The sequence below is a fragment of the Carassius auratus genome, chromosome 7, assembly GCF_003368295.1.
Source record: "Carassius auratus strain Wakin chromosome 7, ASM336829v1, whole genome shotgun sequence".
In the NCBI taxonomy this organism is placed as follows: Eukaryota; Metazoa; Chordata; class Actinopteri; order Cypriniformes; family Cyprinidae; genus Carassius; species Carassius auratus.
In genome coordinates, this window is record NC_039249.1 from 770,448 (window position 1) to 781,864 (window position 11,417).

Consider the following 11,417-nt stretch of genomic DNA (forward strand, 5'->3'; position numbering starts at 1 on the left):
ATCAAACGTTTACAGGACATAAAACATTATTTGTGAATCTAGTTAAACCTTCAGATTCCTTAATGGTTGTCCTTTTGAGATAGTTTGTTGAAAAGTTCAGTTCGTAGCAAGATTTTCAAGCAAGCAGGAAGCAAAGTCAGGGGATGATCTTGTATTGGTTCTTTGTGTTGAGGTCCACTAATTATTAACAATTCCTGGGGTGTTTCCATACATTGGGATCATGTGATGCTGTGATACACAGGGTCCTTGTATCTTGTAAAAAGAGTTAATTAAATCAGCTCCTTTTTAGAGACTCAGGATGTCGATGTCTTATTAGTTTCCTCGTGAGCGGGGGCATTTCGCAACAGACCTTTCCTCTGTTGTATGATCACGTTATCACTTCGCTTAATGTCGCAATGTCCTTTAGCCATTTGTTTCTCTGACAAAAAGGGGTCCAGACAATCTTGAGCATTGTTTTCCTCAGCTAATCATTAACTGTATTCAGATCACAGATGGGAGGAAGTAGGCTCTTATAATTACTTTGGCCAAAGCAGCCGATTCTGAAGTTATTGGCATGACTGTACACCGAGGTCCTACAGTGGACACCCAGGGAAACAGAGACTAGACAGCGTCACACATTTAAACAATTATTAAGAAAAGGGGAGAGTCAAAAGTATAAATTATTATATTAATTTAAACAATGATGCTATTATTTAACAATTATTGTATTAAATTATATAAATATATCTAAATATATTATCATATCCTTAACAACTAAGACAATCAGTTGCTCTTTATCTTATTTAATTGTAGGTCACCAATGTGACAAAATACACCATTGTTGCTGGAGATGAAATGCTGGGTATCAGTGTACCATTTTAAACGGTTTTCTGTGGGGTAGAAAAGCTTAACGTGCATTAGTGCATTTCATTCATGGCCATTCTGCTTTATTAATAGTATTGTTATTGATAAGGTTATTACTATTGTCACTGGTCTAGTACATTAAGCCACATTAAAGGTCTTAGAATGTCCCAAAACCTATGAGAAATATAAGCACTGACTGAGTATTGAGTCTAAATTCAAAGTAAAAATGTAGGGGATTTATTGTCCTCTTGTATTATCAGCAGAGCACTACATAAATACAGATAACTTGACTCAGTATCACAGACTGATGACGTAACAATTATTTTTTTTTTAAAGTTTGCTTGAGATTAATTTCATACTATGATCAGACAGACCGCTGACTAAATTATACGTTTTTGTAATTTTATCAAGTTTATTTTTAAATACCAAATATATCCATGTTTGAGTGTTCTAAGAGATATTGTCAACTAATCTGTTGATCATCATATTTTAGAGTCAAATCTTTAAGCTTTTTTTCCTACAATGAGATTCATTTGGATACCCTCAGGCGAGAGAATAAATCCCAGGAACGGAATCCACTGTGTGCGAAACTCACACTTCTCCAACTTGACGAATAAACGATTCTCCAGCAGCCGCTGGAGCACTCGCCTGACGTGCTAGACATGATTGCACTCGTTCTGTGAAAAGATCAGGATGTCGTTGATGTAAACAAAAACAAACCGATCGACCATGTCTTGGATCACGTTGTTGCTGAGCGCCTGAAATACCGCCGGGGAACTGGAAAGCCCAAACGGCACAAATAAATATTAAAAATGCCCGTATGGGTGTTAAAGGTGGTCTTCCATTCATCCCACTCCCTAATCCGAAACAAGTGATAAGCACAAAGGATAACTAGATAAAAAAGTTTGTCAAGACAAAATTTAAGTTGGCTTGAGAAAGTCTGACCAGAAAGTTTGAAAAGTTTAGAAAGTTTGGAAAGTTTGGAAAGTTTGAAAATGTGAAAAGTTTAAAAAGATTTAAAAGTTTAAGAAGTTTAAAAAAGACAGTGATTAACATATTGCTAGCATTACAAGCAAGTGATTACCATGTAATTAGCATGATTAGAAAAGTTGCTAGCATTTTGTTAGCATGATTAGCAAGTGACTAGCATGTACTTAGCATGATTAGCAAGGTATCTAGCATGTTGCTAGCATAATTAGCAAGTAACTAGCCATGTCACTAGCATGATTAGCAAATTACTAGCATGTCTTTAGAATGTTTCTAGCATGATTAACATGTGAGTAACATGTTGCTAGTATGATTAGCATGTTTCTAGCCTGATTAGCATGTGACAAGCATGTTTCTAGCATGATTAGCATGTCGCTAGCATGTCACTAGCATAATTAGCAAGTGACTAGCCATGATGCTAATATGATTAGCAAGTTACTAGCATGTTGCTAGCATGTTTTTAGCATGTTTCTAGTATGATTAGCATGCGACTAGCATGTTGCTAGCATGATTTTAGCATGATTAGCATGTTGCTAGCATGTCGTTAGCATGATTAGCATGTTTTGCTAAAATGTTGCTAGCATGACTAGCATGCGACTACCATGTTGCTAACATTTTTCAAGCATGATTAGCATGTTTCGAGGATGATTAGCATGCGACTAACATGTTGCTAGCATTATTTTAGCATGATTAGCATGTTGCTAGCATGTCGTTAGCATGATTAGCAGGTTTGCTAGGATGTCGCTAACATGTTTCAAGCATGAGTAGCATGTTGCTAGCATTTTGTTAGCATGTTTCTAGCATGACTAGCATGATTAACATGTTGCTAGCATGAATAGCATGTTGTTAGCATGATTAGCATGTTGTTAGTATTTTCTAGCATGATTAGCATGCGGCTAGCATGTTGCTAGCATTATTTTACCATGATAAGTATGTTGCTAGCATGTTTCTAGCATGATTAGCATATTACTAGCATGTCGTTAGCATGTTTCTAGCATGTTTCTAGCATAATTAGCATGTTGCTAGCATTGTTTATAGCATGACTAGCATGCGACTAGCATGTTGCTAGCATGATTAGCATGTTGCTAGCATGTTTCTAGCATGACTAGCAATGCGACTAACATGTTGCTAGCATGATTTTAGCATGATTAGCATGTTGCTAGCTTGTTTCAAGCATGATTAGCATTCAACTAGGAAATTATTAGCATGTTTAACATGTTGCTAGCATGATTTTAGCATTATTAACATGTTGTTAGCATGTTTCTAGCATGACTAGCATGCGAACAGCATGTTGTTAGCATTATTTTAGTATGATTAGCATGTTGCTAGCATTTTTCTAGCCTGATTTGCATGCGACTAGCATGTTGCTAGCATGATTAGCATGTTGCTAGCATGTTTCTAGCATGACTAGCATGCGACTAGCATGATTTTAGCATGATTAACATGTTGTTAGGATAGATCTTGGGTCAGAAGAAGAAAAAGAAGAAGAAGAAGTTTAAAAAGGATTTCTCAAGCCAACTTGATTCTTTACCGTGATGTCATTCAACTCTCGATAGTCAATACAGGGGGCGCAACGATCCATCCTTCTTCTCCACGAAGAAGAGCCCCGCCCTGGCTGGAGAGGAAGAGGGACGGATAATGCCTATTACCAGAGATGAATCTCAGTACTTACTGAAAACTGGTCTCAAATCATGGTAAGCCTCTGAGACATCGGCCAGGTTGACCAGCTCCTCAACACAGAATGAGACAAGACTGGGGAAAACGCAGCTCCCAAACACTGAGCTAAACAGAAAGGGCTCCAAGCCAAAATAGAAGCACTGGCCAAATCAATATGAAGGTTATGTTTAACCAACCAGGTGTGACCCAACACCACTGGAGCTGTGGACGAGTGAATAAGGTGAAATCTCCTCGGTATGATTACCAGACAAAGTTAATGTGACAAACTGGGTGGTGTAAGTAATATTAGTAAGATGGGTGCCACCAAGGGGGCCTGGCAGAAATAGGTTTGGCCAGAGCAACGGCCGAAATCCCCAGACGTGTTGCCAATCTGGAATCCATGAAGTCGCCCTCCGCTCCAGAGTCAATAAATGCCGAAACCTGGAAAAATTGCTCCCCAAAACTGTACTGAAGCCTGAAACTCTGAGCGACTACCAGGTGGCAGTCGAGTTGTAGTGACGCTCACTTTGCACCCTCCCTTGATTGTAAAGCGTCACCCCGCCCCGCCACAGGGCATGCCCAACCATATGACCCGCCTCACCGCAGTACAGACACAGCTGATTATCCAGGTGACGGCGTCGCTCTCCTATGGTCAGCCGCACTCTCCTGATCTGCATAGTCTCCTCCTCCGGGAGGATGCAGCTTTGAGATATCATGTCACATGTTGCTCCAAACGCAGCCCCGGTGATGTGTTCATGGGGAATCCCCTCTCTTCGGTGCCGAGAACGGAGGGCAATCCGGTCGTCGAGCTGAATGGCGAGGTCGATAAGCTCATCCAAGCCAGAAGGCAACTCCAGAGAATAGATCTTGTCCTACTCACCTAGGCCGTGGAGGAAGTGATCCCAGAGAGCATTCTCATTCCAGCCGCAGGACTCGGCGAGCGTGTGGAATTGAATGGAGTAACCAGACACTGGCTGCTCTCCTTACTGAAGCAGCGACAATGCTCGTGCTGCTTCAATTCTATGTGCAGAGCGATCAAACACCTTGCACAACTGCTTCAAGAATGCCTCAAACGACACACAACAGTCATGCTTGCTGTTTAATTCAATTCAATTCAATTTTATTTGTATAGTGCTTTTTACAAAACAAATCGTTACAAAGCAACTTTACAGAAAATTATGTTTCTACAATATTTAGTAGTAGCTAGTAGTTTGTGCACATTTGACAGGATTTTAGAAAAAAAAAAAAAATAATAATAATAATAATACAAGACGTAGTCAGCTAGACGATGAACTATCAATATTATTAATTAAGTTATTATATGATTCAGTCACACATTTAGCAATAATTGTTAGTTCTGTTTGTTGATTCAAGGTTAGCATCATCTGGGGTCCTCTGAGGGTCAGCATCATCTCTTCTCAGGTGTTCTGGATCCAGACTGGAGCTTGTGTAAATCCTAGTTACCACGGGATGTAAATCCTGTGGCGAAACATAGAAACAAAATACAGACATCATTAGCATAGCTGCTGATCCAACAAAGTAAAATTAGTTTAACCCAAGCTAATGAATAAAAATGCACCTTTGAACAGATGCAACTACACTCACAATTTAAAAGATACATTATTCGAATGCTTGGCGAAAGAGATGTGTTTTTAATCTAGATTTAAACAGAGAGAGTGTGTCTGAACCCCGAACATTATCAGGAAGGCTATTCCAGAGTTTGGGAGCCAATGTGAGAAAGCTCTACCTCCTTTAGAGGACTTCGCTATCCTAGGAACGACCAGCATTTTGTGACCTTAGGGAGCGTGATGGGTTGTAGCGTGGTAGAAGGCTAGTTAGGTACGCTGGAGCTAAACCATTTAGGGCCTTATAGGAAAGTAATGATAATTTGTAACTGATACGGAACTTAATAGGTAGCCAGTGCAGAGGCTGTAAAATTGGGGTAATATGATCATATTTTCTTGACCTTTTAAGGGCTCTAGCCGCTGCATTTTGGACTACCTGTAGCTTGTTTATTGACGAAGCAGGACAACCACCTAGAAGTGCATTACAATAGTCCAGTCTAGAGGTCATGAATGCATGAACTAGCTTTTCTGCATCAGAAACAGATAACATGTTTCGTAGCTTGGCAATGTTTCTAAGATGGAAGAATGCAGTTTTTGTAACATTGGAAATATGATTTTCAAAAGACAAATTGCTGTCTAATATAACACCCAGATTTCTGACTGTAGAGGAAGTAACAGTACATCCCTCTAGTTGCAGATTGTAATCTACAAGATTCTGTGTAGTGTTTTTTGGTCCAATAATTAGTATCTCTGTCTTATCCGAATTTAATTGGAGAAAAGTATTTGTCATCCAATCTTTTACATTTTTAACACACTCTGTTAGCTTAGATAATTGGGAAGTTTCATCTTGTCTTGTTGAGATATATAGCTGAGTATCATCAGCATAACAGTGGAAGCTAATACCGTATTTTCTAATAATATTACCAAGGGGCAACATGTATATTGAAAATAGAAGGGGACCTAGGACGGATCCTTGTGGCACTCCATATTTTACTGATGATAAATGAGATGACTCCCCATTTAAGTAAACAAAATGGTAGCGATCGTACAGGTAGGATCTAAACCATCTTAGAGCCTGCCCTTGAATACCTGTATAGTTTTGTAATCGATCTATGAGTATGTCATGATCTATGGTTTCGAACGCAGCACTAAGATCAAGTAAGACTAGAAATGAGATGCAGCCTTGGTCTGACGCAAGGAGCAGGTCATTTGTAATTTTAACAAGTGCAGTTTCTGTGCTATGGTGGGGCCTAAAACCTGACTGAAATTCTTCATACAGATCATTTTTATGTAGGGAGGTGCTCAATTGAGCAGACACAACTTTTTCTAAAATTTTAGACATAAATGGAAGATTTGTCCCATATCGGCTGTTCCCCTCTCTCCCGCTTGACCTACCAAGAGAGTGACGACGAAGATACCCTGGATTGCTACGTGGGGAAACAGGAAGGCTGGAGAGTGAAAGTCAGCGAGCACTAATTAAATGCTTAAGTGCACACAGAGATCTCAGAGCTGGCCGGCACACTCTTGTGCCAGATCTCCAAACTACGGTCCTTAAACAGGAAAACAGAAGGTGAGACTGAAGCTTGGACACCACACAAAACACAAAGACAAAACAGTCTACTTACGATGACAGACAGAAAGGCAGAGGGTGTACTCACACTAGCCTGTTTGAACCGTGCCCGAGTGCATTTGACCACCAAAGCACGGTTCGTTTGACTAGTGTGAGTGCTCCGAGCCGTGCCCGGGCGCGGCTCGATTGGCCGGCCCTGGCCCGCTTGGAAGAGGTGGGCCAGGGCAAGGTTCAGTTGGACTCGGGTGCGGTTCGCATGCAGTGTGAGCGCTAACTGTGCCGGAGCACGGAAAAGGACGCGTTGCGTCACGGTTTTGCGATGCTCCAAAACCAACATGGCAGGGAAAGGATCGCTTTGGTCTACGGCAAAGGTGCAAAACGCATAAAAAACTAAAAACTGCAAAGTCCTTGCTGCACTTCAGCTGGTACCTTGCAAACACCCTCATACGAGCAGCGCGATTACGTGAAAAATTTTGCGCCACTAAGGCGACACATCTGTTTAACAACAGGCTGTGGACCAAACAACACAAAATTATCCACAAAGAAAACAGAGCGATGCACTCCATTGCGTTCAGAGAGCGCCGCTCTTCCTGTTTATCCCGGAACCGTCGCACCATAATGACGTAAGCGTGCTCCGGCACGAATGCTGAAACCCTATATGTGAGTGCAGGCCAGAGGGGGAGTGGGGAGGGGGGACAATCGTACTCGGGCCTGGTTCATGGCAACCGTGCCTAGTGTGAGTACACCCAGAGACATATAAGGGAGCGGGGGAACGAGCGACAGTTGGGGAAGAATCAGCTCGTGATCTGCACAACCCAGCCAAGATCAGCGCTGATTGCCCAGACCACCAGCTACAGAACACACAGGACAATTATTATTATTATTTTTTTTTTTTTTCAGGATTCTTTGATCAATAGAAAAATCCAAAGTTATAAATTTATCTGAGAGAAAAAAACAAACAACAACAAAAAAACCTTTTGTAACATTATACGCTATACCATTCAAAAGCTTGGAGTCAGTATTTTTCTTTTTATTTATTATTATTTTTTATATATTCTTTTTTTGGGGGGGTCCCTTTTTTTTTTTTTTTTTTTTTTTTTTTTAGAAAGGATGCTTTAAATTGATCCACAATTATGGTGAAAACATTTATACTGTAATGTTAGAAGATTTAATAAATGCTGTTCTCCTGGGATTTATATTCTTCAAAAAACCTGGAAAAAATATACTTTTATGTTTTCAACATAATACATATTGCATGTATTTTGAGCAGCTAATCAGAATATTGGGATTATTTTTGAAGGATGTGACTGGTGTATTGATGCTAAACATTTAGCTTTGAAATCACATGAATAAATTACATTTTAAAATATATTAAAATAGTTGTTTTTGCTGTTCTTTGGCACAAATAAATGCAGGCTTAGTGTACAGAAGAGACTTCTGTAAAACTGTTCAAAAACCTTTGACTGGTCGCATAATTTACAATCTCACTGTGACATCAGAGGAACATCAGGAAAGAGTCAGGAGACAAATATATCGGCTGCAGATGAGTTTATTTGAGCTGATGTTCTGTTTGGATCAAACACAAGATTTTATACCCAAACTTCATTTCTGAATGTCTATGAATAATCAGATTTCATTTCTGCTGAGAAACAAGTCATTTTTTCTCAAGAGCTGCTGCTCACAGAATCACATCAAATATAGTAATATACGATTAGTGCAAAATAAAAAAGATACCACACCGCATACACAAAGAGATTCTTAAAACACAGACATATATTATTTTAGTGTTTTAGACATCTAAAGAATATTAAACAATGCTGTTAAGAGCACATTATTCCATTATAATTCAAATACAGAAAGACTTCTGGCAACTTTAACATGAAAGAAAATCAGAAAGACAGAGAAAAGATTCTTCACTCTTAATATCTGCTGCAGATGAAGTTGAGTTTGTGAGTCTCAGGAAGACTGATCCAGCGCTGATCTCCTCCAGACTGAACTGCTCCTTTTCTCTTCTCGAGGCTGCAGTCTTCCGGTTTGGTTCCGTTCCCTGGAGCCCAGTTCTGATAGCACACGCTCTCTCCACTCACCCAGAGCCACATGTTCATGATGCAGTAGTTGTGTAAACCCAACCACACCTCCGCAGTAGACGCCAGTTTAACCACGTTCATCACACGACGCTGCATCTCTTCTGAATGAACCGAGACCAGATCCACATGATTCTGTCTGCAGTATCTCAGAGCTTCAGACCACGTCACATTCTCTCTGATCACAATCAGTTCAGGATCTGCAGATGAAACCAAACACAAGCAGAAACTAGAGAGAGACTGATCAAAAACAACATGCAGAACAAACACTGGGGATGAATTTGTCATGTCAGACATGTAGAGTGAACTTTAAGAGATCTGGAGGTGATGATGGAGTGTGTGTGTTTAGTGAAGATCTACTCACCTTCATAACACACAAAAGGATATTGATTGGTGCAAGAGACGTCAAACCATTTTCTCTGAGCATTAACAGCTGCACAGTTTTCAGTTCCTCCATTATTATTAGGTTCACCAGTGTTCCAGTCTCTGAATGAAGAGTCACTCTGATCTGACCACTGCCATGAGTCTCTGAACAGACCGATCCAGATCCATAATCCAGATGAGTTATTATCACTAATGAACCGTTCAACCTGTTGATTCTCGTTCTGGTTCCTCACACTGACCAGATCAATGTGATTCTTTCTGCAGTAACTCTGAGCGGCTCTCCAGTTCATCGCCTGATTGACTAAGACAAGTTCTGTGTTTGCTTTAAGAAAAAAAAAAAAGAGAAGATTGATGAATCATTTTGTTCATTATTGTCATGCTGCTTTGTGGTTTGTATCTGAACAGAAGCAGCGATGGAAACATCAGAAACATGTCATTCAACTTGAGCTGCTTCTGAAGCTAGTGATATATTGAATATTCAAAATATATTCAGGATTATTTTAAAGATGTAACATATTTAACATGAACATTAATATCTGGGAACTTCATAATTATTATAAAGCTCTTTCTGTTTGTCCATTATTTTTGCTAATGTCTAGAAAACTGGATTCAGACACAAAGAGTGGGATGAGAGAATTATCAAACAGAGGACATTGTTACAGTGCAGCTAAAATGTTGAAAATTCCCAGAAACATTTACTTGGACAGTAGATTACTATAAAATTTAAAAGATCTTTAAATGTACATCTATAAATGAAGTATTGTTGTGATTTTAAGTATCTATACTCACTGTTGTTGCAGATGAAATGTTGCTCAACACTACATGACATATCCTCAAATTTTCCGTTTGTCATCATACCACAATAACTGGTTTCTGGTTGTCCAGGAGCCCAGTTCAGATAGAGCATAGGTTCACCTGAAGACCAGTGCCATTCATCACAACCCGTCTTCTGCAGCCCAATCCAGAAATACTTAACACTTCCATCATTCACACTCTTCTTCAGCTCGTTTGTGTCGTTCATGTTGTCAGCGGTGGCCAGATCTGTGTATTTCTCTCTGCAGTATCTCTGAGCTTCAGTCCAGGTCTTCCTCTCATTTATAAAGTGATACTGACGCTGAACACATTCAGATACGGAGCAGAGAGCTGTGAAAGAGAGACGCTGCTTTAATGCTTTTCATAACAGGATCAAACCTAATGAAACTAGAAATCATGAATAAAACCACAAACACACTCACCAATGAGAAGAAGAATGAAATACAGAGTCTGGTCCATTTCTGAAGATAAAAGATGTTAGAAAACTCAGATGTTAAATATTCACTGATTCATTTTGGTGTTAAACATGAACAGAATATTAATGTCTCAGAGTCTAATTCTAGTTAAAGAATGAACTTATGAGTTATTCTTACTTTAGAGGTCGTGTTTCTGTCCTGAGTCTGAGTCACTTATTCATAACATTGTTAGTTTACTAGTCTAAAAAACCCTATTTCATATTCACTTCCTCTATATTTGTGTAATGGTCCATCTCTTTCCATTAATTTCCATACTTACATCTGTGTCAGTCTTTATCAGTCAATATGAAAATGAACCTTATTTTACAGAATGACATTCTTATAAATATTCTTAATTTACATTTTGACACTAAGTGGCTATTATAATATTATAGCTTAATTCAATTTGAAATGCATTTTTATTTTACTGTTGAGTCACTTTTAGATGGTGCTTTTTAAAACAAATAACCCACAGATGATCTGACTGATGAGGGCTGAGATCATTAGTGAAGAAGGTGATACTGACAGCCTTTAAAACCTCAGTTTGAGGATCCAGTGTGTGAGATGAAAGAAGATCTGGGATTATTGTGAGAAGGGTTTTAGAAATTAAAAGAAAAGACAAGAGGATTCTTGGCCTTCTTTTTCCTCTTCAGAGCCGAGGCCTCTGCTGGTGAAGATGAGACACAGCAGACATGAGCAACACAGACCAGTCTCCATTAATCTGATCATATTGTGTGTTTATAACCCTGAGGTCCATTTATAATGTTAGAAAAGACTCTCATCATCCAAAATAAAATACCATCATCTGCTTCTGTTTCAGAAGAAATGTGTCTGATGTTCTCTGTCTAGATACTCAATCTAGATACTAGACTGTGATTGAATGAAATGCAAAGATTGAACCATTGTTACATTTTTTGATTTCATCTCTCCGTGAACATTCAAATAGTTTCCTGATGTTTACGGGAATTTTTTTTTTTTAAAGAAACATGAATACAGTATCTTTGCATGTAAACACATCCTCATTCATTTGTTTATGTCCACAGCACATTTGGATGTTCAG

The 11,417-nt window shown here is 39.2% G+C and overlaps 1 protein-coding gene across 1 annotated transcript; it reads right to left on the minus strand.

Moving 5' to 3' along the window:
- Positions 1-8,154: 8,154 nt before the first annotated feature.
- On the minus strand, positions 8,155-11,258 carry LOC113105442 (macrophage mannose receptor 1-like). The gene is made up of 5 exons (XM_026266509.1): positions 10,496-11,258; positions 10,325-10,363; positions 9,879-10,232; positions 9,070-9,411; positions 8,155-8,905 (listed from the first exon to the last, which is right to left on the minus strand). The coding sequence occupies exons 2-5, from the start codon at positions 10,359-10,361 to the stop codon at positions 8,541-8,543; spliced, it is 1,098 nt and encodes a 365-aa protein (XP_026122294.1). The 5' UTR covers positions 10,362-10,363; positions 10,496-11,258; the 3' UTR covers positions 8,155-8,540.
- Between the last annotated feature and the right edge of the window lie 159 nt (positions 11,259-11,417).

Coding starts and splice junctions, on each gene's coding strand:
- LOC113105442 (XM_026266509.1), bottom strand. CDS start 10,361: ATGGACCAGACTCTGTATTTCATTCTTCTTCTCATTG. Junction 9,412..9,878: donor ACATTTCATCTGCAACAACA/GTGAGTATAGAT, acceptor TTTTTCTTAAAG/CAAACACAGAACTTGTCTTA. Junction 8,906..9,069: donor TCCTTTTGTGTGTTATGAAG/GTGAGTAGATCT, acceptor TTTCATCTGCAG/ATCCTGAACTGATTGTGATC.